We start from the raw sequence: 21,969 nt of genomic DNA on the forward strand, positions 1-21,969 counted from the left end.
TTTAGATTTACTGGAATCCTTTTGACTTGTCAGCATTTCTGTTTTTTCCTGTTTTTCTTTTTTCTTTATGTTAGCAGATGGGAAAAATAGAAAAGTAGATGTTTTGAAATTCTGTTAAGAAGAGGAAACAGCTGTGCCCAAGGCTAGGCGAGAACCATTGAGGGGCAGAAGCAGGCAGGCATGCCTGGAGCCTCTACCTTTGGGATTGAAGTCTTCACCCAACACTTCTGGCATCTCAGATGTGAATCCAGTTGGAGCACCCCTAAGAAGGCGAGCAGCTGTTGCTGCAGCAGCCCTTGGGGAGGTCCCATCGCTCAGGCACCGAGGAAGGCTAGCCGCATGTCCTCCTGTGGGAATGGCAGTGTACCACTGGACAGGTTTCACTTTCCCTGGTTTCACTTTCTGTGGTTTCAGTTACGCCCTGACACAGTACAACAGGATATTTTGAGAGTGGGAGAGACACCGCATTCATATAACTTTTATCATAGTATATTGTTATAATTGTTCTATTTTATTGCTAACATCTTACTGTGCCTAATATGCAAATTATCATAGATACGTATGTTTAGGAAAAAACATAGTATATGTATGTGGTACAGTACTATCTGCAGTTTCAGGCATCCACTGGGGGTCTTGGAATTATCCCTTGTGGATATGGAGGGACTACTGTGCCTGGTAATCAGAGGTTTAATGTAGAAAAATGTGTTTTTTGTTTTGTTTTGTTTTGAGATGGAGTCTTGCTCTGTTTCCCAGGCTGGAGTCCAGTGGCATCATCTGGGGTCACTGCAGCTTCGACTTCCCAGATTCAAGTGATTCTCCTGCCTCAGCCACCTGAGTAGCCGGGTTTACAAGCATGCACCAACACACCCGGCTATTTTTTTTTTTTTGTATTTTTAGTAGAGATGGAGTCTTAATCATGTCAGCCAGGCTGGTCTTGAACTCCTGACCTCAAGTGATCTGCCCACCTCAGCCTCCCAAAATGAGCTACCGCTCCCCGCCAGTTTTGTTTGTTTGTTTGTTTCCTTCTTTTTTTTTTTTTTTTTTTTTTTGATGGAGTTTCGCTCTGTCACCCAGGCTGGAGAGCAGTGGCACGATCTCCACTCACTACAACCTCCGCCTCTTGGGTTCAAGCGATTATCCTGCCTCAGCCTCCCGAGTAGCTGGGATTACAGGCATGTACTGCCACACCTGGCTCATTTTTGTATTTTTAGTAAAGACAGGGTTTCGCCATATTGGCCAGGCTGGTCTCAAACTCCTGACTAAGTGATCCGCCCACCTTGGCCTCCCAAAGTTCTGGGATTACAGGCAGGAGCCATCATGCCTGGCCTAGAAAAACATGTTGACTGAAGGCTTTGTGGCTCTTCAGAGGGGAATATTATTTTCTGATTTCAGAATCATCGGGAACACTGTTGTAGCCCATGTAATTTCTGACTACTGATGTATCAGCAGCGGAATATTTCTGCTTCCCAATTGCTAGTGACTATAACATTCCATCCTGACTGCTACTGGGGCAGCAACTGCCACACTCAGGTGAAGACCTACTGTGCAATGAAATTAATCATTGATTGGCAAGGCATGGTGGCTTACAGCCATAACCCCAGCACTTTGGGAGGCCAAAGTGGGAGGATTGGTTGAGGCCAGGAGTTTGAGATCAGTCTGGGCAACGTAGTGCGACCACATCTTTACCAAAAAAAAATAAAAAATTAGAGACCAGGCCTGTTGGCTTACGCCTATAATTCCATCATTTTGGGCAACATGGCAAAACCCCATATCTACTAAAAAGAGAAAAGTACGAAAATTAGCTGGGCGTGGTGGTGGGCATCCGTAATCCCAGCTACTCAGGAGGCTGAGGCAGGAGAATCGCTTGAACCCAGGAGACAGAAGTTGCAGTGAGCCAAGGTTGCGCCACTGCACTCCAGCCTGGGTGGCAGAGCAAGACTCCATCTCAAGGGAAAAAAAAAAAATTAGCCTGATGTGATTTGCTCCTGTCATCTGAGCTGCTTGGGAGGCAGAGGAGACAGGTGGATCACTTAGGCCGAGGAGTTTGAGGCTGCAATGGGCTATGATTGCACCACTGCACTCCAGCCTGGGTGACTGAAACCATGTCTCAGAAAAAAAAAAATCATCTGCAAACGGATGAGTTTCAAGAGCCGAGTGTCAGGCTAAGGCACGGACATAGCTTCAGAGTGTTGGAAGTCAGTGACAGAGTCTTTTAATCACTACTGATTACAAACTTTTTTTTTTATTATTATACTTTAAGTTTTAGGGTACATGTGCACAATGTGCAGGTTAGTTACATATGTATACATGTGACGTGCTGGTGCGCTGCACTCACTAACTCGTCATCTAGCATTAGGTATATCTCCCAATGCTATCCCTCCCCCAAACATTTTAAGGGCATTTTTACAATTCCTTCGTCAAGGGAAGCTGGGGATATTCTACATCAGGTATTCTGGCGTGACTTTTTCTTTTGTGGAGCTTTGCTTTCTGAGACCTTCCCAAGTGGCCTGGAAGGCCCTGTGTGGCTATAACCTTTTTCTAATGAGCATAGTATGTCTTTGGGTATGGCGTCTGGTCAGGGACACACTGTGGCCTTCCCTATGATTGTCCACAGGGAAGAGACTCAAATGCAACCCATAAAAAAAGTCGTTCCATCAGGTTGAATTGACAGTGCAGGTTTGCACTGTACCTTTCCCATACTGTGGTTAAAATGGAAATCTCTTTTCAAGAAAAGTTTCATAGGAGAAAAAGTTTATCAGAAACATTCTGTTTAAGGAGGAGGGAGGATAAGGTTTACTGCCTGTAATATGCATGGAATATCCTGCTGTAGGGAAGCCATAGTGTTTATATATTTTTCATTTTAATGAGCCTGGTCCTTATCTTCTTTTTTGTGTGCGTGAGACGGAATTTCTTTCTTGTTGCCCAGGCTGGAGTGCAATAGCGTGATCTCGGCTCACTGCAACCTTTCCACCTTCTGGAAGAAATTAGCTAAGTATGGTGGCACATGCTACTTGGGAGGCTGAGGCAGGATAATCACTTGAACCCAGGAAGCGGAGGTTCCAGCAAGCCGAGATCACACCATTGCCCTCCAGCCTGGGTGACGAGTGAAACTCCATCTCAAAATAAATAAATAAATAAAAATAAAAAGTTATTAAATATTCAGAACTGCTAACCCTAGCGCATCAGACATTAAGTTAGCATAGTTCCTTCCTAGCATGTGTGTAAGCTGAGTTACTACCATAATCCAGTTTAGATACACTGCTTGTTTAACAGAGACTTAGGCCTTTGAGGCAGTGGATTGTGGGGTAGTAGGTGGGTCAAGAGAGAGGTAGGTGGTCAAGTGTGGCAGACATGGCATTTCAAGGTGCTTGGGAATGTGTGCTGTTGGCTCTGGTGGGGCCCCTGCCCAGCAATGCTCTGCTTTCAAACCGTGTGCACTGTGGAGCAGGCCCTTCTTGCTGGTACCTGGGAGGGTGGACCATGTCCAGCTGCCACTATTCAGGAAGCTGCTGGTCTGTACAGCCTTTCCTTCCTGTGGTCTTTGCCCAGGACCTTTCCTTTTGTGTTAGGTGTGCCATGTTATCTGGAATAATACTTAAATGATACTTGACGTTTTGTTTTTTTTGTAAACATTAAAAAAAATCGTTTTGTTGCTTGTTCTGAAACTTGTAACTTTTTTGCTTCTCAGGAAGGTGATTTTTAATGTTGCATTGTTCATGATACAAACTCAGAAGCAACACCATCTGGAAAAAAAGTCCTTTTTTGCATTTTAGTAAACAAGCTGCATTTATTTTTAAAAATTCTATTTATAGGAAGAATAAAAACATTGAGTAAGAGCGTGCTGTCCTCTGACTGAAATAAATGAAATTTAGTGAATAGACCTGGACATTTATTTTGGTTATTGAGAGCCCTTTTGCTCATTCTCCAATTATTTATTTTCACGAAAGCTACTGTGTAAATGACTTCATCATTGAAGCTTACCTAGTAAGATAAGTGCTACTACCTATTTTTTTTTCTACATACCTATAACAAAACCAGGGAAGAAAATTGAATATAAAGTTAACCACAGATACAAAAATATGCTTAAGTGGGGTTTCTAGTGATGGGAAAGATGGAAATATATTGATTGGCATTTCATTTAATATCAAGAACAGAATGTTGAGGGAGGAGATAAAACAAAAAGTCAGTGATCAGATTAAAGTATATTCCTAGACAATATATAATATTGGGAAGGGTATTTAAACTTTCTGCTAAGTGACGAGCTACAGTTATTAAGTTGCAGTGCCAGTTTCCCCAAGGAAAAATGGAGAAATCATATTTCTGAAGAGGTGGTCAGTTTCCATATTACTAGTGTATAAAAATTTTAGTTTGAATGAAAAGGAAACAATATCTCTACACTTGTTTTTTCCTGTTTATATAATTAGTATATAATCACGGCATTTATTTGTATGAAATCCAGAAATCAAGTAGATTTCTTGATTTACCTTTTATGTATATTTTTTCTTCCATCTAGGTAGACATTACATCCAAGAGGAAATAATCCAGGCAAGGAAGCACAAGCTGATCAAGATGTGTAGTTCTGTGGCTGCCAAGTTGTGGTTTTTGACAGATCGTCGCATCAGGGAAGACTATCCTCAAAAAGAGATTTTACGAGCATTGAAGGCCAAATGTTGTGAGGAGGAACTGGACTTTAGGGCTGTGGTGATGGATGAGGTGGTGCTGACAATCGAGCAAGGAAACCTGGGTAAGTCTATATACTAAGTGATCTTCTGGATTTTTACCTAGAATATGATGAATCTGCATGTTTTAGGAATAATTAGGACAGAGGAATTCTTAGCCTTGTCATTACTAAGTATCTTCTAATTATAAGGTCTAATATATTTTATGAAAGTAATATAAACACTAATATTTATTAACTTTATTAGGAAACAGTTGTGAGGGAAATTAAAGGTGACCTTCAAAACAGATAAACAATAAAACAAAGTAGGCGCATATCTGTAGTTCCAGAGGCTAAGGTGGGAGGATCACTTGAACCCACAAGTTCGAGTCCAGCCTGGGCAACATTGTAAGACACAGTTTCTTAAAAATAAAAGTAAAGATGATTCTCAAGTTCCTTTCATTTTTACTGTCTTCTATTTTTAAAATACCTTGTTTATAAGGTGCTGCTAAGGAAATTTGTATCTTTGGAGGTTCTTTGATTAGTACTTGATTAATAAATTAGATCCATGTGATTCCTTTTTATAAAACACTATACATGTAATATAAACTAATACGGTTTTATAGGTGAAAGTGTCTTAATGATTTAACTCAATTGGTGATAAATTTTTCTAGTATTTTTAATATTTCGTATTTGTTTTGGGATTGTAGGGGAAGATATCCTAGAAAAGTATAGAAATTCTTTAGTATTAATTTTCAGAAAACTAAATTTTTGCTTTTGAAAGTTTTATGGCTTACTATAGCTAAATTGGTAGTTTCTGTCAGGGAGCATTATATGGTGTCATATAAATGGACTTTTTGACTGGCTTTCAGAAAATACTTCATAATTTAATGATAGTATAAATACATTTTAGATCACTTTCTTCCTTTGTGACTAGAATTATACTGAAGCCCTATGATTTAATTTCCTCATCAATGAAATGGAGAAAGACAGTTTTTGTGAGAATTAAGGCTATGCAAAGTACAATAAAATCTTACCTTTATCTGCCATGGTAGGATTATTTCATTCACAGGCTAACAGATCCAGAATCTTGTCTAAATTAAAAATGTTACCATAGGTTGAGTATCACACTAAGTATAATCTCTTAGCAAGCATCACTTTTATTTTCAATCCTCTTGTAACATTTATTTATTTCATCCACAGTACTTTTGATCAGTTATTGTTGCCAGAAATGTTTCTTTGTTGTTTTGCTTAAATGGATAAGTGCTCTTGTTCTTTTTTTTTTTTGGAGACAGGGTCTTTGTCACCAGGCTGGAGTGCAGTGGCACAATCTCAGCTCACTGCAACCTCTGCCTCCCAGGTTCAAGTAAATTCTTGTGCCTCAGCCTCCTGAGTAGCTGGGATTGCAGATGTGCAGCACCACGCCCGACTAATTTTTGTATTTTTAGTAGAGACGGGTTTCACCATGTTGGCCAGGCTGGTCTCCAACTCTGAACTCAAGTGATCCACCCGCCTCGGCTTCCAAAATTGCTGAGATTACAGGCATGAGGCACCATGCCCACCTACTCTTGTTCTCTTGAATGTAGTTACTGCCTTTATCAGGATGATGCTCACTATTTTATTTTCAATGTAATTCTCTTTTCAGTATATATTGCCTGGGTCCAATACCTAGTTATTTAGATTCAGGAAATCTGGGAGAAGAGTCTACTTCATTCTTTCATTAAGTATTATTTGAGCATTTACTATGTGCTGGATAGTGGTATGGTATACGAAATAAAATAAAGTCCTCATATATTCTAAAGGATGAGGTCAACATTAGTCAATCACCCAAATAAATGTAAAGTTATAACTGGTAAGTTATGAATGAAAAATATGAATGTCACTTTGAACCCCTCTCACATCTGTGACCAAGATCCTTGATCAAATCAAGGTAAATCTCTAAAACTCAATATTTGTGACATGCTTGTTCAACTTACACAGCTTTTTCAGTGTAAGTGTGTATGTACAGTTATTATTGAAATTGGAGTCAGAAACTCAGACACTTATTGTATTGGGAGCGGTGTTCTTGAAGTCTGCATGAGAAGAGACATGCCAGTGTAAAACGTTAGTTCACTCAACACTGCTCCTACAAGGCTTCTGGTGGTTGGAAAACCAAAGGTTACAGCCATAGTTCCTTATGAAATCTAGTGGCTACTAAGTAATAACACAAAATTTGGGAGGTAGAAATGGGCATCTCTATTTTTTAAAAGTGTGTAGGTTGAAAAGGATCTAGGGTTGAAAACCATTGCTCTTGATATTTTTCCCAGTTACCTAGTGAACATTTTCACTTTATTCTCAAGTGGCATTTCTGTGCCATTCTATCACAGTGGAACTTGCTTTTTTCCATCAAAGCTGTCTTGTTATTTCAGCTTCTCTGTCTTTGTTTGTAATATCACCTTTCTCCCATTAACCTAGCCTTACCATTAACATGTCTTTTTTTTTTTTTTTTTTTTTTTTTTAATTCGCAAGAGCCAGTATGCTACAAAATTTTTGTTGCTTTTTCCTTCTGAGCCATAACTGTTCTATCTTCTCACTATCCTGGGTCAGGCTATCATGGCTTCATTTTTTTTTTTTTTAGACTAAGAGTAAAGTTTTAATTAATAGGTAAAAGAAAGAGAAAGGAGATCAGCTCTCCTGTGAGAGAGAGGGGCACCTGAGTGGGGCTTCCCATGGCTTCAAATTTTAATGACTTTAGTTAGCCCTCTAGCTTTTTCTTTCTTTCTTTTCCTTCTTTTTTTTTTTTTTTTTTTTTACTTTGAGACGGGGTCTCGCTCTGTCACCTTGGCTGGAGTACAGTGGTGCGATCTTAGCTCACTGCAGCCTCAACTTCCCAGGCTCAAGCGATCTTCCCACCTCAGTAGCTCTTTCTTTTTCAAAATTGTCTTTTCCTCTCTAGCATTTTCACATCTTCATTAAACACAACTTTTATCATCTTAATATTCTTTTTAAAATCTTCAGAAGCTTACTTTTCCCCTGTAGTGTTAAATCTAATTTAAAAATTTTTCAGACTTTTTGTTGATGTGTCTCCTATATATTCAGGCATTTCTAGGAGGGTTTTTCTTTTTTTTCTTTTCTTTTTTTTTTTTTTACATTTTTCATGTATTATTTAACTCTCATATCTTATGAGGGAGGTGATATTACCATTATGCAGATGAGGAAACAGCCTCTTTCACAGAATTAAGTGGAGAAACTTAAACAAATTGGGATAAGGGAAATGTTCTAAAATTGTGGCTATTTTGCATAGTACAGTGAAAATACTAAAAACCACAGTTCTGTACTTTAAATGGATGAATTTTACAATATGTGAATTATATCTCAAAGCCGTTTAAAAAATGTTACACGTCATTTACACATTATCTGTGCAGTGTTTTCACAGTCAGGTTAAAGAGAGGGTATAGTTGTAAATGAGTAGAAGGCATAGAAGTTCTTTTGCTTTTCCTTTTTTTTTTTCCCTCATTGCCTCTCCCTTTGTGTCAGTGTATGTAAAACTGCTCTCTTGAACTTCTCTTACAAATCTGTTTCTAGCTCCAATATTAGTCTTTTCTATTAATGGTGTCCTATTCCTAGCCTAAGCTTGAAGAAATCATGGAGTCAACTTTCTTCTTCATTCTCCCTTACTTCCAGATATAATGTTGTAAAAGGCTTGTCTGTTTTGTTTGTAGTATATCTGACATAATGTCTGTTCTTACTACTGCTAATGAAATCAAAGTTGCCTGAACTATTACAGTAACCTCTAAATTTGTTTCCACTTTAAACTCATCTTCTAACGTACTGTAGTCAAATTAATCTCTCGGAATTATGGCTCTAGTTATATTTGCCTTTCCCAAATCCCCTTTATGTTTTTATTGCCTAATCCTCCAAGTTTTGTTGTTGTTGTTGAGTATCTTCATCGGTTAAAAACTTTTGAAACATTCACCCCAATATACACCTATTTTAAAATAATGAATAATGTACTGTGCTATTGCCTGTTGTAGCACTGTCCTTGAGCTAGCAGAATTGTATTTTCCTTGTTCATCTCTTTTACTGACAGTGTGGCCTTGGATTTTCAGCCTCTGTGCCTCAAATTAAAACCATCCCCCGGTAGCAAGTGTGCTGATTTTTCACAACTATCCCACTGTAGTCAAACTACTGTGCCAGCTATTTCCATTTCCTCTATGGAAATGGAATCAGATCTAGGTAAAAAAGGCCATAGATTTCCATTGTTGATACCCAGTGTTCTAGCAGGTTTTTGTTGTTGTTGTTTTAAATGTGTCTTAATTTGTCTGTCTTTGATTAATTACCAGAGCTCTGAAATAGAATTGACAAAAATATTTCCAGTTTTATGCTTGTTCTTTGGGGTGAAGGTTTGTTGACCTCTTTTTAAAAATATAACTTCGGCTGGGCACAGTGGCTCATGCCTGTAATCCCAGCACTTTGGGAGGCCGAGGCCGGCAGATCACGAGGTCAGGAGATCAAGGCCATCCTGGCCAACATGGTGAAACCCGTCTCTACTAAAAATACAAAAATTAGCTGGGCCTGGTGGCATGCGCCTGTAGTCCCAGCTACTCAGGAGGCTGAGTCAGGAGAATCGATTGAACCCCGGAGGTGGAGGTTGCAGTGAGCCGAGATAGCACCATTACACTCTAGTCTGGCAACAAAGCGAGACTCCGTCTCTCTCTCTCTCTCTCTCTATATATATGTATGTGTGTGTGTGTGTGTGTATATATATATAATCATTTTTAGAGTAATTTTAGGTTTACAGCAAAATTAGGCAGAAAGTACAGGGATCTCCTGTGTATCCTCTGCCCACATACATGGATATCTTTGCCCCATTTTGAACATCCCTTACCAGAAGGACATGTTTGTTGAACTTGATGAACTGACATTGACACATCATCACGCAAAGTCCATAGTTTACATTACTGCTTACTCTTGGGTGTTCTATAGTCTGTGGCTTTGGGCAAATGCATAGTTACATGTATCCACCACTGTGGTATCATACAGAATAGTTTCCCTGCACTAAAAATCCTGTGCTCTGGCTGTTCATTCCTTTCTCTTTCTCCCTCCTGTTCATCCTCCTCCTTCCCTCCCTCTCACCCATCTCTTGACAACCACTGACCCTCTGACTGTCTCCACAGTTTTGCCTTTTCTAGAATGTTATAGTTGGCACTGTGCAGTATGTAGTGTTTTCGTATTAGGATCTTTCACATAGTAATATGAATTTAAGGTTTTTCCACGTCTTTTCCTGGCTTGAGAGCTCATTTCTTCTACTGTATAATTATATTTCATTGCTTTCATATACTGTAGTTTATTTATTCAACTGCTAAAAGACACCTTGCTTCTAATTCTAAGCCCTGGGATTATAAATTAAGCTGGGTTTTTTTGTTTTGTTTTGTTTTGTTTTGTTTTGTTTTTGAGATGGAGTTTCGCTCTTGTCGCCCAGGCTAGACTGCAATGGTGCGATCTCGGCTCACTGCAACCTCCGCCTCCCAGATTCAAGCGATTCTCCTGCCTCAGCCTCCCAAGTAGCTGAGATTACAGGCGCCCACCACTACGCCCAGCTGGTTTTTGTATTTTTAGTAGAGACGGGGTTTCACCATGTTGGCCAGGCTGGACTCGAACTCCTGACCTCCGGTGATCCGCCCGCCTTGGCCTCCCAAGGTGCTAGGATTACAGGCATGAGTCACAGTGCCCAGCCTAAGCTGGGTTTTTTGTCTTCCAATTTAATAATTATTGAGGATCTACTTAGTAATGTGGGAGATTCAAAATAACTATTACAAGTGCTTAGATGCTTAACAGCAAAAAGATATATAGAAAACCAAGTAAAAATACAAAATTGCATTCATGAAATGCCTGTTTCATAAAGGACAATGTACAAGGTTGTGGATACAAGGATGGAAAAGACAAAATTGTCAACTCCTGAGGATCTTGTTCTGATAAAGGAGACTGACAAGGAGTCTGGCCTCAAGGTAGGGCCTGGTTGTGAGTAGAGATAGATCATGAGCTCTTTTCATATTTGGGTTACTTGGGAGTGAGTGTAGGTGTGCACCAAGGATGGTAAAGAATGAAGCCTTCATTCAAAGCGAGATTGGTACTGAGACTTGGTGATAAGTTTGGTATAGCTAGATGATGGAACTTTCAGTGCCAGGATAGAGTCCGGATTTGAGCCAGTAATGAAGACATTTTTCAGTTGTGAGTAGAATATAGAACATTAAGACATTGAGGACATATATTTTGACACCACAAAATCCATATTAAAACACATTCATTAGGAGAATATGAGAAGTCATATCAACAGTAACATTCTTTTTCTTAGTTTCTTTTGATGGGTAAAAGGCCTAATTAAAAGGTACAAAATTGGATTCATACTTTTGAGTTCAATCTTTTGACGCTTAGTGGTCAACTAATATTTGAGAAACTTTTATGTGCCAGATACTTTCCAGTGTATAATAGTAAATAAAGGGTCTCTGTTCACATGGAGCTCAGGAGTCTAGTAGAATTAAAGACTATATACTAAGCAGCTGAGGATGCATTTTAATTCCCATTGAGGGTAAAGTATCATTATCCCTCGTGTGTGTGTGTGTGACACAGAGTTTGGCTCTTGTCACCCAGGCCGGAGTACAGTGGCGCGATCTCGCTCACTGCAGCCTCTATCTCGGGTTCAAGCGATTCTCCTGCCTCAGCCTCCCGAGTAGCTGGGATTATAGGTGCCTGCCACCACGCTCAGCTAATTTTTGCATTTTTGGTAGAGATGGGGTTTCACCTTGTTGGCCAGGCTGGTCTGGAACTCCTGACCTCAAATGATCCGCCTCTCTCGGCTTCCCAAAGTGCTGGGATTACAGGCATGAGCCACCGCGCCTGGCCTACCCTTGTTTTAAATAAGAGATTAAGAAGCTTGCCTATGGCCTTGTAGCTAGACACAAAGTGAGACCCCTTTGAATATTATGTTATGCTGCCTCAGAGTCTACTGGGACAGATTTAATACCCTGGAACCAGGTAATTTTTAAAAGACTATTTAAAAACAAAAATGTTAACCAGTGACTCTTCCAGAAGTGCTAGGATATGGTTTAAAAAGGAGAATGTTAATAGGTAATGTCTGCCTTTTGAGAGTTTAATTATAATGTGTTTTGATGAAGATCTCTTTATAGGCACACCTTGGAGATACTGCAGATTTGGTTTCAGACCACCACAGTCAAGCAAATATCACAATAAAGCGAGTAACACAAACTTTTGGTTGATGGCTACTGACTAGTCAGGGTGGTGGTTGCTGAAGGTGGCTGTGGCATTTTCTTGAAATACGAAAACAACGAAATTTGCCCCATTGACATTAAAGATTTCTCTGTAGCACGTGATGCTATTTTCCAACATTTTACGCACCGAATTTCTTTCAAAATTGGAGTCAGTCCTCTTAAACCCTGCTGCTGCTTTGTCAACTCAATTTATGTAATATTCTAAATCTTTGTCGTCATTTCAACAATGTTCATAGCCTCTTCACAGGAATAGATTCCATCTCCATTGGAATGACCATTTGGTCATCTGTAAGAAGCAACTCATCTGTTCAGCAATCTCTCATGAGACTGCAGCAGTTTAATCCCGTCTCAGGCTACACTCTCAATTATAGCTCTCTTGCCATCTCCACCACATTTGCTGTTATTTCCTTCACTGAAGTCTTGAAGCCCTCATAGTCATCCATGAGGGTGAGAATCAGTTTCTTCCACATTCCTATCAATGGTGATATCTTGACCTTCTCTCATGAATTATGAGTGTTTTTTTTGAGATGGAGTCTGACTCTGGCACCCAGGCTGGAGTGCAGTGGCACGATCTTGGCTCACTGCAACCTCAGCCTCCTGGGTTCAAGCGATTCTCCTGCCTCAGTCTCCCAAGTAGCTGGGACTACAGGTGTGTGCCACTATGCCTGGCTAATTTTTGTATTTTTAGTAGAGACGGGGTTTTGCCATGTTGGCCAGGTTGGTCTCAAACTCCTGACCTCAGGTGATCCACCCACCTTGGCCTCCCAAAGTGCTGGGATTACAGGTGTGAGCCACCGCGCCTGGCTTATGAATGTTCTTAATGGCATCTAGAATGATGAATGCCTTTCAGAACTTTTTCAGTTTACTTGCCGAGATCTTTTAGAGGAATCACTGTGGCAGCTATAGCCTTATGAAATGTATGTCTTAAATTATAAGATTTGAAAGTAGAAATTACTCCTGTTTGTCATCTGTCTCACAGAGCTAAAAAAAAAAAAAAATTACTTCTTGATCCATGGGCTGCAGAGCCCATGTTGTGTTAGCAGCTATGAAAATAATGTTAATCTTTTTATACATCTTCATCAGAGCTCTTGGGTGACCAGGTGCATCATCAGTGAGTAGTAATATTTTGAAAGGAATATTTTTTTTCTGAGTAGTAGGTCTCAACAGTGGGCTAAAGATATTTAGTAAACCATACTGCAAGCAGATGTGCTGTCATTCAGGTTTTGCTGTTCCACTTAGCACAGGCAGAGTCCATTTAGCATAACTTTTAAGAACCCTAGGATTTTTGGAATGCTAAATGAGCATAGGTTTCAACTTACAGTCACCAGCTGCCTTAGCTCCTAACAAAAGAATTAGCCTCTCCCTTGAAACTTTAAAGCCAGTTATGGACTTCTCTTTAGCTGCTATCAAAGTCCTAGAGGGCATCTTCTTCCAGCAAAAGGCTGTTTTGTCTACATTGAAAATCCATTGTATAGTGCGGCCACCTTCATCAATTATCTTAGCTAGATCTTCTGGATAACTCGCTGAAGCTTTCACATAAGCAGCTGCCGCTTTACCTTGCACTTTGCACTGTGTTATACAGATGGCTTCTGTTCCTAAATCCCATGAACCAAACTCTGTTAGGTTCAAACTTTCCTTCACCTCCATCAGCCTTCAAAGAATTGGAGAGTTAGGGTCTTACTCTAGATAAGGCTTTGCCTTAAGGGAATGTTGTGGCTGGTTGGATGTTTTATCCAGACCACTAAAACTTTCTCCATATCACTAATAAGGCTGCTTTGCTTTCTTATCATTCATGTGTTCGCTGGAGTAGCACTTTTAATTTCCTTCAAGCACTTTTCCTTTGCATATACAACTTGTCTAACTTTGGCACAAGAGGTCTAGTTTCTGGCCTGTCTCACCTTTTAAAATACCTTCTTCACTAAGCTTAATCTTTCAATTTAAAGTGAGAGACTGTGTGACTCTTTTTTGCCCTTGAACACTTAGAGCCACTGTAGGGTTATTAACTGGCCTAATTTCAATACTATTGTCACAGGGAATAAGGAGGCCCAAGGAGAGGGAGAGAGATGGGGAAGCCAGTTGGTGGAGCAGTGAGAATGTACACATTTATTCAGTTTGCCCTCTATGTGGTAGCAGTTAGTGTCGCCCATTTATAATAGTAACATCAAAGATCACTATAACAGATATGATCAAAATGGAAGTTTGAAATACTGTGAAAGTTATCAAAATGTGACAGAAAGACACAAAGTGAGCACTTGCTGTTGCAAAAATGACACTGATTGACTTGCTTGACACAGGGTCGCCACAAATCTTCATTTGTAAAAAACACAATAACTGCAAAAGGCAATAAGTTAAAGCACAATAAAATGAGGCATGCTTGTATATTTAATCTGTTTGGAGTTTGCTGGGCTTCATGGATCTAGATGTTTATTTCTCTCTACATTAGGGAACTTAAAAAAAATAAACTGTTGTCCCTTTGTCTTTCTCTACTCCTTCTGGAATATCCATAATGCATATTATGGTTCACTTGACACTGGCCTGTAATTCTCATAGGCTTTCTTCAGTTCCCTTTTTTTTTTTTTTTTTTTGAGACAGAGTCTTTCTCTGTCGTTCAGGCTGGAGTACAGTGGTGCAGTCCTGGCTCACTGCAACCTCTTGCCTCCTGGGCTCAAGCAATCTTTCCACCTCACACTGCCAAGTAGCTGGGACTACAGGCACGCGCCACCATGCCTGGCTAAGTTTTGTTTTGTTTTGTTTTGTTTTTATGGAGTTGGGGTTTTGTCATGTTGCCCAGGCTGGGCTTAAGCAGTCTGCCCACCTCAGCCCCCAAAATGCTAGGTTTGTAAAGGTGTGAGCCACCACACCTGGCCATTCTTCAGTCGTTTTCATTCTTTTTTGTTTCTGTTTCACTGACTTGGTAATTTTGGATGGTCAGTTTTCAAGTTCGCTCCCTAGGGAAGATTTTCAATTCCGTCATTTGTTTTCTCTAGCTGTAAAATTCGTTTTTTAAAGATGATTCTCTTTGTTGAACGTCTCATTTGATTCATTGATTTTTTTTCTTCCTGATCTTGTTTATTTGTGTATCTGTAAAATTATTTTGAATTCTTTGTCAGGTACTTTGTAAATCTCCATTTCTTTAGGATCATTTACTTTTGCAGTATGTTATTATTTGATGGTGTCCTTTTTTCTGATTTTTTTTTTTCCTGATCCTGAGGCCAAGTGTTCGTGTTTGTGTAATTGGTGATGTGCACACTTATTCCAGTCCAGTGGCTTTAGCAGAGAAAGCCTTTGAATAGTCAGCTCATGCAGAGATTTCTGTATGGTGTGGTGTCTGAGTGGTTTGGACTGCCACTTGGGTCTGCAGCACTGGGCTTGGAGTCTAGCTTCATAAGTGCTTCACTTAGACCCTGAGCCTGAGTCTGCAGGAGCTGGCCAGGTGTTGGGATAGGCTTGGCACCTGGGTCTACAGTTGCTGACCTGACAGTGGGATAGGGCTGGAGGCTGGATCTGCAGGTCCTGGCCTGGAAACTAAGTCCTCAGTTACCAATGTGGGATATGGTGCTGTGGGGAACTGCCTGTCACCGGGTTTTACTGATATAGGGCTGGTGTTGGGATCTAAGGCACATCTGTTACTTGCTTCATTCTCCTGCTTAGGGTTAGTGGAGGGCTGATGTAGGTAATGTGACACTGTCCTTCTTACCCTCTTTAATGCATTTGTCTTATTTCCATGCTACACCCAGGTACTATAATTTCTCAGTCGATTTTTTAGCTCTGATAAATGTATTTTTGTGGTAGTTGTTTAAACTGTTGTTTCTGTGAGATTACAAACACTGGACCATCTTATTTCACCAGCTTGCTAACATCCAGAAGAAAATTACTTGTTACACACAGACATCAGACATTCCAGGTCCTGATGGAGGTAGGCTTCTCATTCAGGTGAAGACTTTTCTGAAAACTCCATGTGCAGACTGTGTGCTAGTTACAATTTTCTCTCCCAGGAAGGCAAAGGATGCTCTACTTTCTTTTTTTTTTATTATTTTTTGAGATGGAGTCTTGCTCTGTTGCCCATGCTGGAGTGCAGTGGTGCGATCTTGGCTCACTGCAACCTCCACCTCCCCGGTTCCAGCGATTCTCCTGACCCAGCCTCCTGGGTAGCTGGGATTACAGGTGCACGCCACCACGCCCAGCTAATTTTTGTGTTTTTAATAGAGATGAGGTTTTGCCATGTTGGCCAGGCTAGTCTCACCTGAGGTCAGGATGCTCTACTTTCAAGTCATCCTAGAGTTGCATCTTCCCAAAGTCTGCCCCTGGCCCCTTTGCATATGTTCTCAGCCTGCGAGGCACACCAGCCCTGGCAGAGGCTGCAAGGGGGCAGGTAGGAGCCAAGGGGAGCCCTGCTCTGGAGTGGCTGCTGGGTAGGGCTTTAGCGCCATATAAAGCTGGTTTAACCATCTATGTTCAGGTATGGGTGGGCATAAATTTTCAACTCCTTTTGGTACACACCAAGTAGCACAGTTTTTCTGGACCATATGGTAAGAGTATGTTTACTTTTGTAAGAAACTGTCACACTGTCTTCCAAGGTGGTTGTACTGTTTTGGTTCGTTTGTTTTTTGAGACAAGGTCTCACTGTGTCACCCAGGCTGGAGTGCAGTGGTGCGATCTTGGTTCACTGCAACCTCCGCCTTCCAGGTTCAAGCGATTCTCCTGTCTCAGCCTCCCGAATAGCTGGGACTATAGGCATGTGCCATCATGCCCAGCTAATTTTTGTATTTTTAGTAGAGACAGGATTTCATCATTTTGGCCTGGTTGGTCTTGAACTTTTGGCCTCAAATGATCTGCCCGCCTCAGCATCCCATGGTGCTGGGATTACAGGCATGAGCCACTGTGCCCGGCCCAGGTTGTACTGTTTTGCATTCCCACCAGCAATGAGAATTCCTGTTGTTGCACATCCTCTTCATTGTTTCGTGTTGTCAGTGTTCTGGATTTTGGCCAGTAAGATGTAGTGGTATCTCTCACTGTTAAAATGTGCAGTTCCCTGAAGACATGACATGAAGCACTTTTTCGTACACTTATTTGCCATCTGTATATCTTCTTTGGTGTGGTGTCCAGGTCTTCTGCTGGTTTTTTTAACTGGGTGGTTTATTTTCTTATTGTTGAATTCTAAGAGCCCTTTGTATATTTTACATAACAATCTTTTGTCAGTTATATTATTTGCACATATTTTCTCCCAGACTATAGCTTGTTTGAAAATAATACAGCTATTTTTCTACACTTTCTTTTGGTTAGTGTAGCATGGTATATCTAGCATGGTATATCTTTCTCTATCCATTTGCTTTCTTATTTTTAATTTTTAAACTTTTAATTCTTTTATTTTTTACCCACAAGTTTACTGGGCCATTTTATTCTTTTTTTTTTTCATTTTATTTACTGTTAAAATGTATGTTTGTCTATATTTACAGTAAATTTTCTTATAGATGGCACATAGTTGGGTCTTGTTTTTTGATCCACTCTGACGATCTCTGTATTTTAATTGGAATATTTAAACCATTGACGTTTACAGTGCTGTTGATATGGTTAAATTTACATATCGTGTTTGTTACTGTTTTCTCTTTGTTACCCCTGTTTTTCTTATTTTTGTCTTCCATTCTTTTTTTGCCCTTTGTCATTTTAATTGAGTATTTTAATTCTGTTTTCCCTCCTTTCTTGGCATTTCATTTATGTAGCTTTTTAAAGTGGTTACCCTAGGGTTTGCAATATACATTTACAACTAATCTAAGTCCACTTTTAAATACCCACCTCATGGGTAGTGCAAAATATTGCTAATTCCTCCCGCCAGTCCCTGAGATCATTGCTGTTATTCATTTCTTTTAAGTGTTATATGTAACTGTATGTGTGTGCCTGCACGTGCACACAGACACACACACACACACACACACAGAGTGATTATACACGCAATCAAATAAAGTTGGCACTTTGGTTTGTTGTTGTTGTTGTTATTGTTGTTGTTTTTGAGAGAGACAGAATGTCTGTTGCCCAGGCTGGAGTGCAGTGACACGATCTTGGCTCACTGCAACCTCTGCCTCCCAGGTTTATGCAATTCTCCTGCCTCAGCTTCCCAAGTAGCTGGGACTACAGGCGTGTGCCACCACGCCCAGCTAATTTTTGTATTTCTTTAGTAGAGATAGGGTTTCACTATATGTTGATCAGGCTGATCTTGAACTCAACCTCAGGTAATCCACCCGCCTCGGCCTCCCAGAGTGCTGGGATTACAGGCATGAGCCACTGCACTCAGCCAAAGTTGGCACTTTGTATCCATGGGTTTTGCATCTGAATTTCACATTCACAGATTCAACCAAATGCAGATCAAACATCTAGTGTTTTTGGCCGGACCTTGTTGGCTCATGCCAGCACTTCGGCAGGCTGAGGTGGGCGGATCAGTTGAGGTCAGGAGTTCAAGACCAGCCTGGCCAACGTGGTGAAACCCTGTCTCTACTAAAAATATAAAAATTAGCCAGGCATAGTGGCGGGCACCTGTAATCCCAGCTACTCAGGATTCCTGACTGAGGCAGGAGAGAACTGCTTGAACCCCAGGGGTGGAGGTTGCAGTGAGCCAAGACCGTGCCACTGCATTCCAGTCTGGGCAACGGAGTGAGACATTGTCTCAAAAAAAAAAAATCTAGTATTTTTGAACACATGATGAAATATATTTGTCTATCTATACATGCATACATTCGTGGAATGCAAAACCCACAGTTAGGGCCAACTTTTGGTATCCATAGGTTCTGCATTGCCAGCTAGGGGAACTTGAACTTGTTCTATGCATTTTGGTATCTGTGGGGGATCCTGGAACTAGTTCTTTCTTACAATTCCCATATCTCTCCTTACATTATCCATCAGTTTTTGCTTGTTGTCTACTATTTTTGTGGAAGTCTTTAGCCTATGAATCACAGTCTTTTAAAATCCTACCACTCCTGCTACATCTGTCTCTGGTTAGTTTAGTTTTTGACTCTGGTTTAGTTTCTTCAGACTGTGTTTTTGCCTTTTCAGATAACTTGTATTTTTTGGTTGAAAGGTGGGAATTGTGTAAAAGGAACTGGAGTAAATAGGCCTTTAGTGGTATAGTGGTAAGTTGTGTGGGGAGGTAAAGCATCCTATGATTAAGTCTCTGCCTTTTGATGAGCCTTTGCTACTGGACTACAAACATAGCTAGTGTATCCCAATTATGTTTATTTCCCTTTAGGTGGAACATAATGTCCAGAGGGGGCTGGAGTTTTGTATTTGTCTCCCTCTAGGTAGGTTAGATTTTAGTAAAATCCCAGCAAGTTGGTAGCTTAGTCTTCTAAGCTTACCAGAAACTGGAAGTCCTACTTAGGCTTTTTTTATTTTTTGAGACAAGAGTTTCACTCTGTTTCCCAGGTTAGAGTGCAGTGGCATGATCTTGGCTCACTGCAACCTCCACATCCCAGGCTCAAGCAGTTTCCCACCTCAGGGTCCCTAGTAGTCTGCCACCATGCTCCGCTAATTGTGTGTGTGTGTGTGTTTTTTTTTTGTTTGTTTGTTTGTTTTTTAAGAGATGGAGTTTGCCATTTTGCCCAGGCTGGTCTTGAACTTTTAGGCTCAAATGTTCCACCTGCCTCTGAAGCAGAATATCTCCCTGACCGCTTTGTGGGATGGGAACTGGAGTGCATGGGCTCCAGCAGGGGTGAACTCCACTCCCTTACTGCTCCACCCCTCATGGGAGGGGGAGCATAGGTAAGCAGGTGCAGGAGCTGGGGCCAGTGCTTTTGGGTGCTGGCAAAAGCAAACTTCATACTGGCGCCGCCACAGTGTGTAGGGGAGGGTACCCACAACCCTCTGAAGCCCCAAAGGAAGTGTTACAGTGCCCTTTTAGCTTTGCCATCCACAGACGGCTTAAGTGTTAACAGCTCAATGGAGGGTCAGTGTGACAGCATTTTGCACCCACACTCTTGGCACCCAAGTTCTTGTCCAGTGTTGAGGAGGAATCAGGTCGCATAAGTGAATTGAAGGTGGTAAACGTGGGGTATTTTGCTGCAGATGAAAGTGGCTTTCAGTGGGAAGCGGAGCTGAAAAGGGGATGGAGCGGGAAGGTAATCTTCCCCTGGTGTCCAGCCAGAGGTGACTGGACTCTTCTCCGAAGCTGCGCTCTCGAGCTGTCCCTCTGAAGTCAGGCTGCTTCTCTCTGATATCTAACCATAGTCTCCGATGTCCAGCTGCTTCTCCTGTCTGTGCTGGCTGAGCCTGGGGTTTTTGTGGGCACAAGATGGAGAGTGGGGAGGGGCAGGCCATGGGTGGTTTTGGAAAACGCAGCATTCGAGCAGGAAAACAGGGATGTAAATTCTTACTTTGGGCCATGGTACCAGGCTTTTTGGCTTGAGGGTTGGGCCCTCACCAGGGATCTGCCCTCTTTTGCCCAGAATTTCCCTGCCTCCTGTCCCTATGACCTCAGCCTCCCAAAGTACTAGAATTACAGGCATGAGCCACCATACCTGACCTAATAGTCCATTTTATGTGTTTGCTGCATTTTGTTTATCCATTTTGCATTCCCATCAAGAGTGTACAAGGGTTTCAATTTTCCACATCTTTGTCAACTTCTGTTTTATAATAGCCATCCTAATGGGTTATGCCATTGTGGTTTTGATTTGTGTTTCCCTAATGATTAGTGATTTTTAGCATCTTTTCATGGACCTATTGGCTATTTGTATATCTTTGGAGAAATATGTGTATTCAAGTCCTTGGGATAATACTGACACAAGAGTTTAAGAAATTGTCAAGCCTTTTCTGAGCATGTGTTTTGACTGGCCTTGGCTGCTTTTGTTCTTTGTGTGTGTGTGTTACTGGGTTTCTCACTCTGTCACCCAGACTGGAGTACAATGTTGCCGTCATAGCTCACTGCAGCCTCCAACCCCTAGGCTTAAGTGATTGTCCCACCTCAGCCTCCCAGGTAGCTGAGACTGCAGGCATGCATCACCACATCCAGCTAATTATTTTGTTTTATTTTTCAGTAGAGACAGGTCTTGCTGTCTTGCCCAAGCTGGTTTTGAATCCTGGGCTCAGGCAGTCCTGCCTCAGCCTCCCAAAGTGCTGGGATTACAGGCATGAGGCACAGTGCTCAGCCACCCTGGCTGCTTTTAGATGTCTTAATTTCCCAAATCATCTCACTCCAGCTTGGTCACAGGGCCTAAGATGGTCCATTGCATGTCTCCAGCTATAATAGCTTGCCTCAGGCATCTGCTGGACTGTAGCTGGCTTGCAGCTTTTCCAACCTGAGAACCTAGTTAGGTGAAACAGACCAGACCTTAGACAGATCTGAATATTGCTAATGAGATCTGCCCTACACCCTCCAATTTTAGGTAGGGAATTGGGCTGCCTAAAGTCTTCTAGATCAAGACAACTTTGCATTGTGGAAAGGGTAGGGCAAGGGTGAATAAAATACCATCTTTTCTACCATTTTCAATGTAGCTCTTTCTTTTTTTAAAATTTTCTTTAAGACGGAGTCTTGCTCTGTCGCCCAGGCTGGAGTGCAGTGGTGTGGTCTCGGCCCACTGCAACCTCCTCCTCCCAGGTTCCAGAGATTCTCCTGTCTCAGCCTTGTAAGTAGCTGGGATTACAGGCATATGCCTTCACGCCTGGCTAATTTTTATATTTTTAGTAGAGATGGGGTTATGCCATGTTGGCCAGGCTGGTCTTGAACTCCTGACCTCAAGTGATCTGCCCACTTCAGCCTCCCAAAGTGCTGAGATTACAGGTGTGAGCCACCGTGCCCGGCCTCAATGCAGCTTTCTTGATTGGGCATTTGCTTGGTGCTGTAGACCTTTCACTGTTTCTCTTTTTCTTTTTCTTTTTTTTTTTCTTTGAGACGGAGTTTCGCTCTTGTCACCCAGGCTGGAGTGCAGTGGCGCAATCTCAGCTCACTGCAACCTCTGACTCTTGGGTTCAAGTGATTCTCCTGCCTCAGCCTCTTGAGTAGCTGGGATTACAGGCGCCCACCACCACACCCAGCTAATTTTTTGTATTTTTAGTAGAGAC

At 41.4% G+C, this 21,969-nt stretch overlaps 1 protein-coding gene across 6 annotated transcripts in view; it reads left to right on the forward strand.

Annotated features, from left to right (window-relative positions):
- Nucleotides 1-21,969, forward strand: part of RIMKLB (ribosomal modification protein rimK like family member B) — a 103,059-nt gene that overhangs the window by 28,742 nt on the left and 52,348 nt on the right. For 4 of the 6 annotated variants that reach the window (XM_055358623.1, XM_055358617.2, XM_055358624.1 and 1 more), the window contains one exon: nt 4,514-4,744. In XM_055358623.1, coding sequence (XP_055214598.1) covers nt 4,570-4,744 — 175 coding nt within the window. In that variant the 5' untranslated portion in view covers nt 4,514-4,569. The remainder of the gene's footprint in view (nt 1-4,513; nt 4,745-21,969) is intronic. The other 2 variants (XM_055358618.2, XM_055358620.1) reach the window with 1 other exon arrangement.

This window comes from Gorilla gorilla, chromosome 10 (assembly GCF_029281585.2).
Source record: "Gorilla gorilla gorilla isolate KB3781 chromosome 10, NHGRI_mGorGor1-v2.1_pri, whole genome shotgun sequence".
In the NCBI taxonomy this organism is placed as follows: domain Eukaryota; kingdom Metazoa; phylum Chordata; class Mammalia; order Primates; family Hominidae; genus Gorilla; species Gorilla gorilla.